The 19,932-nt window shown below is 38.4% G+C and overlaps 1 protein-coding gene across 1 annotated transcript in view; it reads left to right on the top strand.

The window, feature by feature from the left end:
- Positions 1-19,932, top strand: part of KLHL14 (kelch like family member 14) — a 100,066-nt gene that overhangs the window by 21,708 nt on the left and 58,426 nt on the right. The window contains exon 2 of the mRNA XM_033837657.2: positions 6,008-6,129. Coding sequence (XP_033693548.1) covers positions 6,008-6,129 — 122 coding nt within the window. The remainder of the gene's footprint in view (positions 1-6,007; positions 6,130-19,932) is intronic.

Below are 19,932 nucleotides of genomic sequence, written 5' to 3'. Positions count from 1 at the left end.
CTTATCAAACCTGCAGCTTACACAAAGGAATAGCTATACGGACGATGATGGCGATGAGAGGAGGATGGTGATAGCATTTAATTAGCACCACTGTAAATGCTTTGCATATATTTTTTTTAAGCCTGAAGATTAAACAAACCTATGCCTTAGGTCTATTCTTATCCCAGTTTTACACACGAGATTCAAGAGGACAAAGAAGCTAGCCCAAGGTCACTCATCTCAGAACAGCTGAAGCCAAAAGTCTCACCCCAATTGTGAGACCTACACTCTTAACAACCAGGCTGTCCTGCTTGGAGAATTGTGATATTTCCAATAGATGTCCCCACTAGAATGGAAGTAACTGCCACGAAGAACAGGGAATTTATTCCTCTTATTCGCACCATGACCTTTAGTGTTTAGAACATAGTAGAAACTGGAACATAGTAGAAACTCAATTAATAATTGCTAAATGATAAACTAATTGAAACAAAGTGTCTCAATCAGTAGAGGGTATAAAAGCATTTAAAAAGGGTAATGCATTGATATTTAAAATACTTAACTAGAAGAAAGATAGGATAGGGAAAAGCCTGACTTGACAACCTGGGTTGGTTTTTTTAAAAACAATCTGTGTTTGTAGTCAGCTGGAACCAGCACTGCATTGTGACAGCTGAAAGACCATTGTGATTTTTAAAAAGCCTTAAAAAGATACATCACATCACATATCAATATCGTATTTGTTATATTGTGTACAGTTCTAATAAGGTACATTGAGTACATTTTTAATAAGGAAAATGGAAATTTTTTCAGAAAGAAATGGACATTTTCAACATGCTAAAGAGAAGACATATAGCAACCCTCTGCCGTTATCGGAGGTGCTGCCATGACAGCACTTGCTCTTTTTCTCTGAAAGACTTTGGCAGATTCTCAGCTCAGCATAAGGAGAAAAAAATCAATCTAACACAACTGTCCAACAACTTTCCACAACAGAGTGCATTTGAAAAACTAAGGTCCATTTCATTATAAATTTCCAAATTAATAAGAATACTTACATAAAAAAAAAACGATTGAAAGGATTTCTACATTATGTAGAGAACTGGACCAAATCAGTGGCCTCAAGTCTGGCTGTGTGTCAGAATCAACCAGAAAACTGTGAAACATTATCGATTTTTAAGGCTTCATCCCACTGAATCATAATCTCCAGGAATTAGGACCTAAGAATCTATCTCAAGAATCTTAATTTTTTAATCCCCTCAGATGACCTTGATGACTTGCCAGACTTGGAAATCCCTGAACGAGATGACCTCAAAGTTCTCTTCTAACTCTCTGACTTAATGATTCTTAAGAATATTGCAGAACATTTTCTTTCATAAATAAATAATGATTTGTTATCTGCAAAATGAACTTAGCCTAAATGTACACGGGTGGCTCTAAGGTGCCAGCAGACCAGCTGATTTCTTAAATTGGTTAAAACGCTTCTTGTAATCTAGTTAATAAAAAATTTTTATATGTATCCTGGGAAGGAAAACTTTATCTGGCCTGTTTCCCAATTATTGAAGTTCCAAATCACTGAAATATAAATAAATGAGACTTTACCATACTTATAACACCAGTACGATGAAAAATTTGTTTACACCAGGAGGTTTTAGGTTATCCTTCAATCATTCATCCCTGGAACCAAAGTACCTATGCGCGCGAGCGCACACGCATACACACACACACACACATGCACAAATGTGACACATGGTAAATGTTGGGCAATTACTGAGCTGGAACAAAGGAGACCTTCAAATTCCATCGCCTTTTTAACCTTATATTTTTCTTTGCAAGAATCTAGGGACCCAAAGGCATCTAAATAATATTATTAATCACGACATACTCAGCTCTTTAACTTTCTCTAATTACTTAACTCTTAAATATATTACTTTGGTCTAAGTGGTGCTAAGATGAGGAGTAAAAAGGAGTATTTGTAAAACATGAACAGACTTAAAGAGAACAGATTAATTCTGGCTAAATTGGCTTCCTGTGTAAAGAGCTTCTAAAAAGTATACTATGTTGCCATATGAAGGAACTCTAATTATTGCAATATTGTAGATTTTGCCTAATCTAAAATTAAACCTGTAAGGCTCCACTGGAATTGTTTAGAAGAGAATAATTGAAACCCCCTTCAGCAAGTTAATTCAGATTCTTCTAATTTTACTTTTCTAGTTCACAAGGTATCTTTTTTCATGGCGTTTTCAAATTGAAGTTCACACACATCAAATAAATGGCATGATAATCAGAGGTTTCAATATCCAATATGCATTCATTATTATCTGTCATTATTGTCATTGTCACGATTATAATTGCTCACTGTAAAAAGAATGGAAGCTTTTCCACAGGAATTATTCACGTGTATTAGTTTCTAGGAGTAATTGAGTAGTTGACATTGCATTTATATCAAAGTAAAATATGTGCTGGTTTTTCTCATTTGTTTTATTCTTAAGAAATAAGAAATGTAGAGTAATCTCCATTAGGTCTCCTTATTTGGATCCAGAAATGTTCACAGTTTTATGTGATGTCTGATGTATACTTTCTTATAACAAGGCTCAAGATAGCCAATATAATTAAAATGATAATTTTCTAAGAACATACAATTATAAGATAACAGCTAGGTAGTGAAACCCTCTTAATTAACTTGTATTTATATATATGAACTCAGCAAGTATCTCTATGAAAAATACTACTTTTCTTTTTTAACTAATCAGGTTTGGCATAAGGAAATAAAGCCCACATTGTATTGTCAATACTAAAGATAAATTAATAATAATTTACCTTAGAGTTTACATAGAACTTTTCACCTCATTGTTTTACATCATTCTCACGACAATCCTTTGAAGATGCAGATCAGATATTACTCCTCTATTTAAAGATGAGAAAACATAGGCTCCAAGAAGCCAAGTAAATTATACAAAGTCACTCTGCTGAATAGCAAAATCAGCCCTAGAATCCAGGTCACCTGGGTCTTAACCAGAATTTACGGTAAAATTAAAATTTTTTAAATAAATTTGAATTTTAAAAAGATCATGGACCTGGTAGAGTTAGAAGGGCTAGGTCTGAATACTGTTTCTGCCACTTTATTTGACTCTAAGAACTTTCTCACTTTCCTATAAAATGGAACTATACCTATGACGTAGGGCTGTTTTGGGAGTCAATGGAGAAAATGGTGAGAAAACCACTTAACTGTGTTTTGTTATTTTATGTGTTCTTTCTTCTGTACTATGCTACTTCTCACATGCTTTATCCTGTTTTTGCTTTCTGTGTGCTTCACCTTCACAAGGTAGAGTTTTAAGCTTTCTTTAGAATTAAATAATATTAATAGCGGGTTGGAACATTGAGTAACACTAAACTCTAGAAACAAAATACTGCAAGGAAGAAAGCCATAAATTGAATGAATGATGATATAAATATAATAGTGCAAAAGCTTTAGAATGTGTCTTCACTCACTAAGAAGGCCAAGTGTAATGAACTACTAGGAGAACTGTGCCTTTACAGAAAACACACAGCCAATGAGGGGAGCTGGGGTTTCCTTTACTTCCATGTAATTCTTCAGGAGGGCTGGGGGGTTTAGAGACTTGTCCTAGTTGATGTGAAGTCTCTCAGAGCTGCTATGCCAGCTAGCCTTTAAACAGTGTCTTTGCTGGCAGGGTGGAAGTTGTTATCATTTGCCATTTGATCAGTGGTTTATTTATCGGTAATCTCAGTCCAGTTCTTAGGGGACAGATGGCAATGACTGGCTCTTGGGGCACAAAGAGTGCTCCCCATTTGCAGAGATGGTCCATCTAAGGAGGTGGTGAAAATCACCAATGGGATTGGTCCAGGGAAACTAGCCTTATCAATGAATGAAACACCCTTACAAACATATTTGAGCCATGAGTTTATCTCCCTTTGTCACTCATGAAACACATTTTAAAAGCAGTACATTTATTTAAATATTAAAACAAAGATTTAATTACATTGCTTTGGTCATACCACCATTCCAATGAGTCCTTGCCTCTATGTCTAACCGGTAGATACGGTCCATCTTTACCCACCTTCAGTCTAGAGCACATACATGTGTCAAATCACGACAGCCAATCGTGACTTCCCGTTGAACAGGTCTGTCTACACGTGGAAACTGACAGCCATCTAAAAATATAGAGGCTTTCATCTTAACTTATACTCACAGAGTGGTTGATTATTTGAGCTAAACCTACAGGAAAAAATTGTCTTATATTAGTCCTGTAACCAGGCATTTAGGAGATTATATGGCGCATGAATTATGTATTGTTTGCGAATAAAAGAGAGGTACTTACTGCACTGAATTTTCTTAACCCCTGTGAACAAACCACCCCAATCGTTGACATCCTCAAAATATGGAGCTCTTTGCCATTGTATTGTTTTTGTTTCCCAACTACTGATCTATAAGGCATATGGGTACAGTTCCAAAGTACTTCAGCTTCAAAGAAGTCGAGTTTTTTTGTTCGTGGCAAAATTAATATTGCAAGCTGATATCACATTGAACATTCTTCTACAAGTACAGCTCCCCCTATGCATGAGTCCCTGATAGGAGGTTTTCCAGAAGGTATTTTTTTCTGCTGAGGCATATACGAGGCATTCTATAGCACCAGAGTTTCATTAAAGGAATTCTCTTGTTCCCTTCCTTCCCATGAAAATGTCATTAACTGTATTCAGTTAACTCTCCGAGTGTTAGGTTCTTAACCAACGAACAGTGCTTCTCCACTAGGGCGTACTTCGCCAAGCGTCCTTGAATCAGAACGACCAGGCTGAATATGTAATAATAGATTCTGAGCCACGCTGTGGGTGGTGAGCATATTTAAGAGGAATCCTTTTACATTTACTGACTTCTTCCTTCAATCATGGTTGTTTCGTTTCTTCCACCACCACCTTCAGCCGTTCAGGTGAACGAAAGTTTCAATTATATGTAAAGCAACCGTTAAATCAGCAGGACCCTTGTGGGGGGCTGGGTCTCCCCTCCTCCGTCCAATCGCAAGTGAGCTCAATCCATTACTGTTCCCGAGGGTCATACATCCATCAGGTCGAGTGTGCCGGCCAGGGTGCGTCTTACAGCTTTTACTGCATATGAGACATTGCAGGCCTGTTCTCAGGAACTGCCGGGCAGACTGGGAATCACAGTCACGCTTAATAGCAGCGAATTGCTAGCTCTTGATGGGTGGGTAGTCACTCCTTTCAGTGGTTGCCCCCTGGGAGGAGAAGGTAGAAAAACAGAGGGAAGGAATTAGAGTGACTTTGCACAGCTGAGCAAGTTCATGCCGCTGGATCAGTGGCAAGCGTTGGCAGGACTCCACTCTGGGGAGGCTCAAAACAACCTCACAGTCTCATTTTTACCGATTGGTGCTGCTGTGTCGCCCCTGGTGCCCTGGGATGGGGGGAGGGAGGGGAGGGGCTGGGAAGAGGATGAAGGTGGAAGTCTCAGCTAAATTCAACAAAAAGTCCTGTTCGTGCTGGTGAACCCACCCCAGTTAGCCCTGTGCTAATTGTACCAAACTGGTACTTGAAGTTCGCTGGGTGATTAAAGAGTTGGCTCACAAAGTCTCTGCATAACCTTAATTTTTTCAAGGTTCTTTGAGTGGAGAATGGTTTATAATAATGATTTTGACTAATACGATTTTTGACATGCAACTTTAATGCTTAACCTTAGTACAACTCCAGAGCATTTCATGTGTACTCAGCTGTAAAGAGTGATGATTTAAAGGGATAATATAAGAAAAAGGTCGTTCTAGAATGAACCTCTAACAAATTGCATAAAAGGAGCTTATTATTCCTTGAGTATGGGGATATGCCGTGCTTCTGATCATTTTTCTGCTTGGTTCAAAAAAATTGTTGAGACATGAATGGGAGAAGAAACAGGAAAAAAATGAAATAGAAATCTGCAAGCAGGGTACATTCTTTTGATGGTTATGATTTTGTTGCCACTAAAGAGGCTCTACAATAATGTGGTTATTCATCTCCTCTTTTGTTTTGGGTGAAGAATTCGCTCTAACAAGAAAATGCTGTTGTTGGTTGGTGGATTGCCTCCTGGGCCGGACCGGCTCCCCAGCAATTTGGTTCAGTACTATGATGATGAAAAGAAGACGTGGAAAATCCTCACAAGTGAGTGCCTTTCTTTATTTACTTACCCACCTACTTATTTCAGGTTAGAGCTATCTTGATGAATTTGAAAACATGGTTAATCAAATTAGACATTTTATTGATCTGTTACCCGTTGGAGGTGTGTTTATGTATCACAGGGGATTTAAAGTCAAAGACTAAATTAACATTGCAGAGTGGCCGATTTGGTAGTGGAAGAGGCCTAAATTAAAAGTGGCCTAAAATCAGTGCACTTGAGTTGGTGTTTCTGTGTGTGTTGCCACAGAGGGGGAGGGAAGACCGAGATCTTCCAAAAGAAATTCTTCCATTATGGTTTTGCTCTTGGAAAAGGGAAAGCTTGGTTAATAGCCCTAGTAAATTTTCTCATGTCAAAATGATTGTTTAGTTCATTGTCTCTGTAACCAATGTTCATTGTCCCTGTAACTAATGTTCATTTTGCTTTTTAGGCATCTTTCCTCATTAACCTTTAATCTGTGGCCCCGGGTCTTTAGAGAACCATCCCCTTCCATTGCTCCACTGTTCAGATGGACAGATATACCCAGGACCTCTCCCTGCTGCATTAAATTGTACTTGAAACTTCCACCCAAGATTCTTCTCCTCCCCTCCTTAAAGGGTGATTGTGTTTTAGAGCAAACTCTTGCCTTGGGCACTGAGATTTGGAACTTATTGTTACATCGGTTATGATTCCCAATCTGACTCAGTCACGGAATCAAAAATCATCGTTTCTTGAGTGCAGGGGACTGTGTGCACCGGTCCCCTTGTGGACACCGTGGCTGCACTGGTCAATAAAACTAAATTTTAACTGTCAAAATTGCCCAGAGCTATATAGATAAAATAATAAGTGAGCAATTTTGATCCATAAATCAAAGCCATACATTTAAAATTGACAAAAGTGAAAGTTAGATTTTCTTATTGCATGTGTCTTTTAAGCAGTTATATATTTTAGCAGATTTTTTAAAAAGTCATTTCCTCTCCTCTTACTGAAAGCCCTTTAAAATAACACAAACAGGACAACAGTTTGCCCATAAATTCAGGAAAGGAGCAAAGACATGTGAGGTGGTGCTTGAAATAATACATTTTGGAGCTGGCTTACCCCAGCAAAACCTGCAGTAGCGTCGTCCAGGAACTGCAATGAGAAAACTCCCCGGACACCTATACACTCTGGTTGTAGTAACAAAGTGACGGAGAGTAGAAGCCAGATTAGGAAGGAAGAAAAATAAGTTAGAGATGCCTTCAAATGATTTTCATTCTCTTTTTGACAAAAATACCGTTCATAGTGGTTTAAACATCTGAATGAGTTGAGCAAGCTGTATTTTCAAGATTCGTCAGAAACTCAAGCTAAAGTAAAACCAAAGAATCAATTTTCTGACACTTGATCAATAGAGAAAGCCTACACAGAAGTAGACATGGATACGGGGAGGAGGAGAGAGGAAAGAGGAAGAACAAGAGATTCTTGATGGGAGATGACAGAGGAACAGAGGCCAAGGGGCAGGGAGATATTACACCCAAGCGATAAATGATATTCACTCACAAATCCATCTCTTCTCCCAAATACATCAGGCAAGGTCCAATTTTCTAGTGGTTTGAAGCCCTACGTTAAAGGCAAAAAGATTAATTAAAGCATTATGAACAATACCTAAGAAAAGTCTTAGGCTCAATTCAAGCCTTGTTCAGAGACAGGGTGATCATCTAATTTATTGTTCAACCTAGGAGACTTTAGAGCATGAAATGGGGATCTGTTAATTATGCTGGGGCAACGGGTATAGACTGGAACATAGGGTCACCCTACTTCAATTTTTCATATTGCCTGATGTAACTCTTTCCTTAGCAAGATGTAGTAAGAAAGCATGAAGTTGAGTCGGTCAGACCTGGGTTCGACCCCACATCTGTGACCTTGAGCAAGTCATATACATGTCCTGAGTCATGGTTTCTTCATTCTACAGCATCCTTTGAGTATTTTTAAAATAAAATTGTGTTTGTAAATCATCTAGCACATAGCAGGAACTCAGTGAATTGCAGATACTATTGCTATTGTTGTAACACTGTTACCAATATTAGCGTAAGAACTGTATGTACCTTTATACCTTGGAGGCCTCAGTCAACTCAAGCTCTCCAGGAAGAGGGGAGACAAATTACATTTTAACAGACACAACACAAAGACCCACTGCTTCAGTAGGGAGACCACTTTCTCTAGGTTTTATATGTTGAATGTAGTCATCTGCAGACTAAGAAGTAAAGATAGATGGGTTTCTGTTGACTCCATTCATCAGATTTGAAATGGAAGGAAATAAAGACATTAATGTATAGAAAAGTTCAAATAATGGGAACATTTGCAAAGATCTTGAATCGTTTTTCTGTACTCAGGCAGCTCACAGCTTTGAAATAAATGTCTACTCTACTTGTACTCTTCATTTCACTTGGCTTGTACTTTAAAAAATAGAGTTTATTACTTGCTGGGCTGTGACTACATGGTCCCGAGTGAAAGCATATTTTTTAGGTTTATTGGAGAAATATAGACAGTTTATTTGGATGATTTCTGCTGCTGGTTTGTATTTTTTAATTAAGGCATCTTATTTGGCTAAACTGAATAAATAAGTCCGGTAACTGATCAATTTCCACACTCTTTAGCCCATCTAATAATAAATGAAGAAATGTTTCTTATTGGAATAAGAAAGTATCCAGGGCTTCCCTGGTGGCGCAGTGATTGAGAGTCCGCCTGCCGATGCAGGGGACACGGGTTCGTGCCCCGGTCCGGGAAGATCCCACATGCCGCAGAGCGGCTGGGCCCGTGAGCCATGGCTGCTGAGCCTGGGCGTCCGGAGCCTGTGCTCCGCAATGGGAGAGGCCACAACAGTGAGAGGCCCGCGTACAGAAAAAAAAAAAAAAAAAAAAAAAAAAAAAAGAAAGTATCCAAATTCTCTCCAAATCCAATGAAACATTAGGGATTGCAGAGCTTTCCACGGTCATTTTTTTTTTTTTTTTGACCCCAAAGAACTGCCAAGCTAATTGGCAGGGAGTTGAGGATGACAATTAATGCTAGCAGACAGTTTCTGGTGTGGCGTCTGCTCATTTACTGAATGACTCTCTCCATAAAAACTAACAAATAAGCTAACCAGCAAAAACCGAGAACCTGAGATGAGCTAGAGCCTCTGAATCTTAGAATCCTTTACCCACTTGGCTTGAGCAAATATTTTCCAGCCTGTCTCACAGACGTGCTGCTTTTAGAAGGGTGCCATCCACGGGCAGAAGCACAGCTGCCCACTTATGGGTGTCACACCACTTACACATGTAATAAAACCAAGAAGAATTAAAAGGAAAGTCAGTCATAATTTTCTTTAGCTCTTATTCTGTTATGTTATTTATGTTTTAGAAACACTATATAAGGGGTCCACAAATAACAAGAAATTGAATGGAGTGGAGGTGAGTGGAAGTGAAAAAATGATTCTACCTAACATAAAGAAAACAGAATTCAACAGTCAGCTAACCAGTGGCTTGGTCTACCCAGACAGCAAAGGGGATGATTATTTTCACTGAAAAGACTTAGTAACATACTAACACAACCTTCATTTTTATCCTCCTCTTTGGAAAAAAAATCACTTATTTAACATTATAGAATTAATATTAAGAATAGTAACAGATTCCCCAGCCTCTATCAGCAAAGTACTGAGAAATACCCTGTAAAAATGATGGTAGGTCCTTTTGTAAATGTGAAATGTTAAGTGTTGGCATTGTTCTCTTGACTGTTAATAATGAAAGGGAAGTTGAAATGCACTTTTGTTCATTTTTATTTTACAGTACTGCTTTTCTTGCATTTCTCACTCCTGCACGCAGTCTTCCATTTCATTCTTAACCTATTAGGAAGCAGTACAGGAGACATGAATACTAAAATGGCCAATGCAAAAAGCATGCCTCTTGCACTTTGCAGGTCCTAAATCCTTCGTTTAAAGATCAAACAAAACAGTTCCCATGGCTACTATGTACTTTCATAGCATCTGACTGACACATCAAAGTTTTTATGAAGTCCTCATGTGGAAGCAGCTTACCTTCCTTCCCAGGAGACAGTACAGAGGGGCTGTCTATTCTATTTGGGTTCCCCACTGACCACGTGTTTCCCGGAAATTGACTTCCTTTTACCTACATTTCAGATAAGAGAGTCTACTTATTAGATGCTTCTTATTGTTTTCTGTGAGCAATACCAGGAAAAGGGATTTCAAAATATAGATTTATCTCTCCATGTGCTGCTGAGGAGTTCCCTTTAATAAGGTTAGAATAAAAACTAGAAGAGCTAGGTTAGAAAGGTGTGTTCCTTCTTTTGGCCACTTGCAGTTCCATTCATTAGAGGGAGGGGGAAATGCCTTTTTTCCTCTTCCTTTCAATTTACAATTCTGTTCTTTGCTTGGTAGTGCAAGGATTTGGGGACTTGGATTTCTTCATTCGTAGAAAATAAAAGAAACCATTGTGCAGAGGTTTCCTGGGTTGTCTTCTCTGGTTCATGGAGGACCGTGAACTTGATCCCATCCACCACACAGGAACGGTCCCGGGGCTGGGCATCATCGATTTCTTTTAGGAGAGTCACAAAGATCAGAGGCTGGTGGACTCTTCATTTTTTTAAAAAAAATATACTTTCCATAAATGTTGAAGAAAGACTACTGAGAAAACACATCTTATCTAAGACATTGAACTTCAGTTCCAAAAGATAAATATAGATTTGATGTTTATCTGATAATTGAGCAATGGAGAATGGTTTAATTGCTGGTTATTCAGGGAATAATAAACCTGCACATTGACAGTTTTTTTTGTTTGTTTGGTTTTTTTTTTTTTGCGGTACGCGGGCCTCTCACTGTTGTGGCCTCTCCCGTTGCGGAGCACAGGCTCCGGACGCGCAAGCTCAGTGGCCATGGCTCACGGGCCCAGCCACTGCACGGCATGTGGGATCTCCCCGGACCGGGGCGCTAACCCGTGTCCCCTGCATCGGCAGGCGGACTCTCAACCACTGCGAAGCCCGACATTGACAGTTTTGATCAGACTTTTTTCTTGGTCCTCTGTTTCTTGATTTCAGTTCATTTCCGTTCTTTGAGGTTATATTGAGAGGAAAGGCAAGTTAGTCGAAAACAATCATTTCTTATAATTTGTTTTGAAAGAAATAAAAAGTAAGCTTAATTGAGGGTTTTATACCTGTAGGTTTCCTCTATTCATATGATCTTTATTACCAAGAACCAAAACCCACAAATTGTTTAACTTAATTTAATTTCTAGACAGATAGGTAGGGTCTGTAGACAGTGCACTTCTCGTTGCAGGAGAACCTCAGAAAACAACTATGTGCTTCCAGAATGACTCAAAATGCCTGGGAAGAATTTAGACTTAACTACAGACCTTATTCCTTTATGTAGCAAGCAGTTATTGCATACCCACTCTGTGTTGGGTGGTAAAGTAGAATGTGATCATCTCTCCTTCCAAGAACCAGAGGAAGCAATGACAGTAAGAGTGTGCTGAGGGATAGACAGGGGAAGCTGGGCTGCTATGGGAGCACAAAAAGGGCCCTTCATCTAAACGTGGGAGGTTCGGGAGGCTTTCCTAAAAGTGACCTTCTGTAAAGCTGGAAAAAACGGGTAGGAATTATTGATGCAAAGAGGTGGGTGATAAAGTATTTTAATAAAAGGGTCCAGTACTGGGAGTGGCAAAAGGCAAGAGAGACTTGGTGCCTTCTAGAAACTGAAATGAATTTATGTATCTATAGGAGAGCCTGAGGTTGGGGAGGTATGTGGTGGGGCTGGAGAGTTAACCAAGAGCCCTATTGTAGGGGACCGTTTCAAGGAATTCCTAAGATAGATTCAAGAATTAAGAATTGAGGGTAGACATACCCCTCTCATTTTTATTTTTAGTGAAAACACAGTGATCTAAAGATTTTAAAAAATAGCATGACAGTTCTTCTCTCTTAGCTTGGAACTTTGAATTTCAATTCATGGAGTAATTGTTTCCAGGACATTGGACAAAGAAGAAAGAGAGAGAATTGTGTTTGGACTTTTAAAATATGTTAGCATCTAATTTTACCTTCAATGAGCTCAATTCTAATTTGGTATCCATGGCTGCACATTGCTATATATTTTGAATTATTTGCTTCTGTGTATTCATGCACCGGTGCATTAGTGTATTTTTCATAGATTTTTTTCTAAAAAATGTGTGGTGGTCACTCCATATACTGTATTTCAAGTAAGTTGGGTGACTAGAAAGACCAGTTGACTGTATTTCTTGTTTATATGTACCTCCCTTGAATACGGCAAATGCTTTTTCTCCAGAGAACAGCATGGGTACCAATAATTCTGAGGCCTTCTTTACACCCCAGCTGTGGTATTTGCTACTGAATCTGGCGTGAAGGAGGTGTGAGTGATACGGGTTGCTTGGATTTGCTCTGTGTCAATCCTAGGCAAATTGCAGGCGAAGTCCAGCAAACCGTTGAATGTGAGCACTGAAAGATTAAATGATCTTCTTACCCAACCCTCTCATTTTACACATTAATTTCATTCATTTAACAAATATAAGTGATACCTTCTATGTAGCAGGCATTATCCGAGATACAGAAGAAACAATGATGAGTCAAAGCAAATAGCATCATGTGTTCACCAAGCTTAGAGTTTAGTGGGGGAGTCAGCATTAGTAAATAATTCCGGATAGCAGTATAGAATAGCAAAATGTGATGGTGCTCTGAAGGAAGGGTATAAAATATATAAAGTCGTGTAACGGAGAGACCAGATCTAGTGTAGGAGTCATGGACGATATCACCAAAGAAGTGACACTTGAGCTGAGATCTGAAGGATGAGACAGAGGTAGCTCAGGTAAAGATACGAGAGACGATTGCTTCAGGTTAGTTAAAAGTAAGTCCTAAGACCCCGTAGGAAGAAGGTGCATGACTGAACTCAAAGAGTGAGGGGGAGAAAGATATGACATATGGCTAAAGACATCAGCAGGAACCAGACCACGGAAGCACTTCTATGGCACATTCACAATTTTGGTTTTTACTTTAAATGACTGAAAGAGCAGAGGTGTCGTACCCAGAGTCCCATGATGATTTAGTGGCAGGACGAGGAATAGAACACTGGTCTCTGTGTTTCTCTCAAACAGTGCTGCCTCACGTACCACACCAGTCTGTCTCACCAACAAGTGCTGTTAGTCAAGACTCCAAGCAGATGAATGGGATTTAATCTGTGCCGACCCATTGCACCCATGAAAATCTAAATGGATCCAATGCACTTGGATTAGTTCCACGTTCAGAGAGTAGAACTAGTACAGGTTAATTGAATAAATATCCTATTCCTAGAGGTCAAGAATATAATATTGGTTTATGAACTAAACTGCAAATTAAGACGTGTAAGTGATGAAATTTGCATGGAAGATTACTGACAAGCCATAATTCAATGAAGATTTCTTGACATTTTAAATCTGCCTTGGAAGCAGTGGCAAAAATGAAACTACACACACACACACACACACACACACACACACACACACACACACACACACAGAGCAACATCTCTCAGGACAGACAGGTCTAAATGGAAATGTACCCCCAGACATTGTTGACCGTGAGCCTTTGGTCATGCTGCTTCGTCTCTGATCCTTGTCATCTGCACTGTGAATATAATTATACTCACCTCTTAGATTTATTGTGAAAATTAAATAAAATAATACAATAAAATTCTGGGCTCAGCATCTGTAATATAGTTGTTTCCTTATACATTTTTTAAATTTTGTTTATTTAATTTATTTTATTTTTGGTTATGTTGGGTCTTCATTGCTGCATGTGGGCTTTTCTCTAGTTGCGGCGAGCGGGGGCTACTCTTCGTTGCGGTGCGCAGCCTTCTCTCTGCAGCAGCTTCTCTTGTTGCAGAGCACAGGCTCTAGGCATGCGGGCTTCAGTAGTTGTGGCCCGGGCTCTAGAGCGCAGGCTCAGTAGTTGTGGCGCACGGGCTTAATTGGTACACGGCATGTGGGATCTTCCTGGACCAGGGCTCAAACCCGTGTCCCCTGCATTGGCTGGCGGATTCTTAACCACTGTGCCACCAGGGAAGCCCCTTGATACATTTTTATTCTATTTGACTCCATTTTGTATTGTTTTATAACCAAAAAGAAGTGAATCTTGTCTTCTGCTCCTATCATCAAAGGTTTGAGGAAGGAGGCACACTTTTTTTTTCTTTTTGTAACAGTTATACATTTTATTTTTTAATCTAATTACATATATATTTTTAAATTTTATTGAAGTATAGTTGATTTACACTGTTGTGTTAATTTCTGCTGTACAGCAAAGTGACTCAGTTATACATATATTCTTTTTCATATTCTTTTCCATTATGGTTTATTACAGGATATTGAATATAGTTCCCTGTGCTATACAGTAGGACCTTGTTGTTTATCCATCCAATATATAATAGTTCACACCTGCTAATCCCACACTCCCAATCCATCCCTACTCACCCACCTCCTTTTCGGCAACCACAAGTCTGTTCTCTATGTCTGTGAGTCTGTTTCTGTTTCATAAATATGTTCATTTGTATTGTATTTTAGATTTCACATGTAAGTGATATCATATGGTATTTGTCTTTCTCTTTCTGACTTACTTCACTTAGTATGATAATCTCTAGGTCCATCTATGTTGCTGCAAATAGCATTATTTCATTCTTTTTATGGCTGAGCAGTATTCCATTGTATATATATACCACATCTTCTTTATTCATTCATTTGTTGATGGACATTTAGGTTGTTTCCCTGTCTTGGCTATTGTAAATAGTGCTGCTATGAACATAGGGGTGCATGTATATTTTTTAATTATAGTTTTGTCTGCGTATATGCCCAGGAGTGGGATTGCTGGATCATATGGCAACTCCATTTTTACTTTTTTAGGAACCTCCATACTGTTTTCCATAGTGGCTGCAACAACCTACATTCCTACCAACAGTGTAGGAGGGTTCCCTTTTCTCCACACCCTCTTCAGTATTTATTATTTGTAGACATTTAATGATGGCCATCCTGACCAGTGTGAGGTGGTACCTCATTGTAGTGCATTTCTCTAATAATTAGCAATATTGAGCATCTTTTCATGTGCCTCTTGGCCATCTGAAGAAGACACACTTTTGACTCAGGATGAAATTTCTATTTCTAGCATGAAGCTATGTGTATCAGTTGGGATGGGCTAGATTATGCTGTGGTAACAAACAACTCCAAAATCTTAAACCAACAAAAAACTTAGTTCTAACTCATGCTACATGCCAGCACAGGTTGGCAGAGGATGTCTGAGTCATTCAGGAATCCAGGCATATGAGGCTCTACCTTAACAGGTATTTCTACCATCGGCACAGCAGGGGGAGAAATGAGCTGCAAGCGTCTTGCACTGGCAATTAAAAATGACATTTGTCATTTCTGCTCAGTCACAGGGTTCATTGGAGACTCCTCTTGATCTGGAAACCAAATAAAGAGACAAATTATCTGGCTCCCTAACACAAAATGCACAGTGATAGATTAGGGACAGTATGAACTCGGCAAACTCTTTAATTTAGAAACAGCATAGCAATTTAGCAACCCCACCAAATAGGCATTTGGAAGGGTGCCTATCCAAAGTTGTGTTCCCTGATAAGAGTCCTCCCTAATTCTGCTCATCAGCCTTTGTTCTCCATGGCCATGGTTCCACTGTTCGGAAGATTCTTCTTTTTTCATTATCTTCCTTATCTAAAGTGAACCTGAGGATTGTACACTTCCTAGGAGTGGAAGAGTTTTCTAAGTACACTTCATGTCTAAGACATTTAGGGGACAAGGGTTATTTTAAGTCTCTAATTGTCACAGGCTCTTGTAGTCCAGACTGGTGAATCTTTTGGTGATTCATCCTCTAAAACACTTAGCTGTCTTCTTATATTTATATTTCCATCTACTCCATGGCCAGTGACCATATGCACTTTTCTGATATACTTCTTATATTGCTTTTTCCTTTGTTTTCTTATAGCCATTTTTCTCTTCTCTCTCTCTCTCTTTTCTCTCCCTCCCTAATACTCTATATATTTGTCTATCTACCTGGCTCTGCTGGGAAAGCTCCCTTTTTACTCTTTTCCCTGGGTTACAAGAGTTTACTCGGTGTCTCTCCTTTCATTGAAACTTTCTTCTAAGATACTCTAAGGTGGTAAAATTACTATGAAAGCAATACTTTTTCTGTTTGTTTTTGGAGTTCGGAGCAGAGAAAGGTTTATTGGAGGACCAAGCAAGGAGAACTGGTGACTCGTGCTCAAAAACTCTGAACTCCAAAAGCCGTACTTTTAATTTTCTTTGTCAGTAAGCTGAGTTTTTTTTTTAATTTTTATTGGAGTATAGTTGATTTACAATGTTGTGTTAGTTTCAGGTGTACAGCAAAGTGAATCAGTTATACATATATCTACTGTTTTTTAGATTCTTTTCCCATGTAGGCCATTACAGAGTATTGAGTAGAGTTCCCTGTGCTATACAGTAGGTGCTTATTAGTTATCTATTTTATATATAGTAGTGTGTATATGTCAATCCCAATCTCCCAATTTGTCCCTCCCCACCCTTACCCTCTGGTAACCATAAGTTTGTTTTCTACATCTATAACTCTGTTTCTGTTTTGTAGGTAAGTTCATTTGTACCCCTTATTTAGATTCCACTATAAGCAATATCATAGGTTATTTGTCTTTCTCTGTCTGACTTACTTCACTCAGTATGACAGTCTCTAGGTCCATCCATGTTGCTGCAAATGGCATTATTTTGTTCTTTTTGATGGCTGAGTAATATTCCATTGTATATATGTACCATATCTTCTTTATCCATTCCTCTGTTGACGGACAGAAGCTGAGTTGTGTTTTTAAATTTTTATTGGAGCATAGTTGCTTTACAATGTTGTGTTAGTTTCTACTGTACAGCAAAGTGAATCAGCTATACGTATACATATATCCCCTCTTTTTCAGATTTCCTTCCCATTTAGGTCACCACAGAGCACTGACTAGAGTTCCCTGTGCAATACAGTAAGTTCTCATGAGTCATCTATTTTATACATAACATTAATAGTGTGGATATGTCAAGCCCAATCTCCCAATTCATCCCAGCCCTCAGAAGCTGAGTTTTAATTTACCTTTTTTGCTCAAAATTCTTTTCAATTTCATCTTTTCCCAGATGAGACTGAAAAACATTGCTTCTTCCAATGCTGCACGCTCCTAGATGTTGAGACTATTTCTTTCACTCCTACGTATAAATAGGCCGATGTTTTTTGTGAGATCACCTCTTCTTTGCAGATCTTGCCAAGCACAGCCAACAGCAACCAATACACACTATCAACATTCTGTTTTCAGACCTCTTCCCTTGGAGGTGGAAGTTTATTAAATAACTGATGAACCATCCAAGTAAAAGCAAACAACAGTTTTTACCTAGTGGTTTTCCATACCATAACGCGCACTTCCATCTTTCCACCTTCCAGCATCAGTTTCCTTGTCATCAGCCCCTGGGCCCTCTTAGAACCAACGCCTATATCTTTTAGAGGCTAGGCTAGGTTAGGCAGTCATAACAACAATCCCCAAATCTTAGTGGCTTATATAAGTAAAGATTTATTTCTTTTCATGTCACTTGTCTATGGTAAGTTACCTAGGTCTGTATTCCATTTCTCCTCCTCTGGTACTCAGATTGATGGAAATTCCACGATTTGCCTTATTCCGGTTGCCAAGGCAGAGCATAGAAAAATTTCATACTGACTCCTTAAGCTTCTGGCCTGAATTAACATATTCTATTGGCAAAAACAAATCACATGGCCACACCTAACTTCAAAGTAGGTGGAGAAATGCAACCCTCCCAAGCTCTCAGAAGGATAATCAAAATATTTGTTCAATAGCCCTAATGATTACAACAGTGCACCCTTACGTTCAACAAATATTTGGTTCACTCTTCTTCATGCAAAGTATTCTCACTCCTCCTATGAGCAGTTATCAGTCAGAGGTCATAGCTGCTCCATGCGTCTTTCTATCTTTTCCTCTATCAATGTGACATTATTGTCGGGACTGATCTTTATTCACAGAAGATTAGATGCCTCTACGTTAAAGGAAAAGTTTTAAAGTACACTCCAAATATTATTATAATGCATTTGAGAGGAAATTTTTCTAATTTGGACTCCTCTCAAATAGTTTAAATATGTCCTAGTTGATGTAATTTTTACTAGTTCTACTGTTCATTATATGTCAACTAGTATGCATCTCTAATATAGTTATACAAAAACAAATATAGATATAAATCATATACATACACATAATTCCCATAGAACAGAATGGTTTTTATCATTGAGAGAGATGATAAAAAAGGAATTGAAATGACTTTCAAAATTACAACAACAAAAAAATGAAAACCTAGGGCAGTGATTATTATATGCAAATAACTCCATCAAAATAAAGGAGTAATTAAGGCAGAGTGCAAATAAGCAAACTTCCTCTTCAGACTCACAACATGACTCTATGATGGCGTCAAGGAACTAAATCTATATTTTGTGACTATCTGGTCAGTTAGAATTTTTGGTTTTGTGTATCATATAAAAAATGACTCCATTACTGGGGAATGATCATACTATGACCATACCTTAGTATTTATTAATGATATTGCTTTCGATGAAGCAAACAGTTATGCTTCATAGAAGATACCTGAAGGGCCTGTCTGTATTTAGCTAGCATTAAAGATGGTTTTGTAAAAGGGGAGCGTTGAGCAGATACTTTCTTATCTCTGTGTCTGGATGTCAAGGCAAACTACTGCTTGCAGTGTGTGCTAATTATTAATCCCACTGACATGCCTTATTTGGTCGTTAAGTCTTAATTTCTTTAAAGAAAAAATTTTAAGATTGAATTCCAGTTATTCAGCTAGAACAATAATCATTGTGAGTTTCAAAGACGAAAATCTTGCCACATTTTTATGTTGAGAACCACAAAGCACTTTCAGAAAATCCTACTGCTAAGGCAATGATGTATCACTTTCACTTTCATTATATGTTTTTAATCAGAGCGTGACTTCACACTAGACAAAGCGATGCTTTACGCATGGTCTCACTTGTTTTTGCTAAAATCTTTTGACATGATTAATTTTACTTTAATGCTTTTGTCTTGTTGTAATGGTAAGGATGATGGGTATAAACCAGGCAAAAATACATGCTTTTCTATTATAACACCTCTGAGCATTAAAAATATCTTAGATGAAAGGGGAAAAAAAAAATCACAGGAGACTGGTTGGACTGGAATTAAATTTCTTGCTACTTGAGCACAGAGTACATGAGATTAAAAAAGTGGTTCAGTCACTGTTTTTAGTTTTATTTTTGGTATTTTTTATAGCAATTTATTCATCTATATGATTAGATCTGAAGAGGAGGAGAGAGATTGTAGCTCACAGATTTCTTGATCTCATTTGTCACTTTGTAGCATTTACCTCCTTCACAGTATTAAGGGACCAAAAAATTAACCGATTCTATACGAGATGTATCTCAACCAGATGCAGGTAAAGTAAGCCATATTTTCCATAGTGATGCCTGGCATCGGACATAGGCTAGTTTTCTGTGGTACTAATTTTCAGTCTACAAAAACTGAATACAATATCCTTTGTCCAAATTACAGAAAAGCAGTGGTGTAGGTGACCTTAAGAAGAAAACAATAGGCCATTCAACAAGTGAGACCTCCTGTGAGCAGCTGTCCAAGTATCAATTATTCCATATTCACTTTTTCTTTTTTGCTTAAAAAATGGAGTTGCTTACCCGTATTATAAGAATACAGCACTTGCTTTTTTCTACACGAACTG

Source organism: Tursiops truncatus, chromosome 13 (genome assembly GCF_011762595.2).
Source record: "Tursiops truncatus isolate mTurTru1 chromosome 13, mTurTru1.mat.Y, whole genome shotgun sequence".
Classification (NCBI taxonomy): Eukaryota; Metazoa; Chordata; class Mammalia; order Artiodactyla; family Delphinidae; genus Tursiops; species Tursiops truncatus.
Note: the sequence above shows the minus strand (reverse complement) of the source record. Positions and strands in the feature narration are given on the sequence as shown.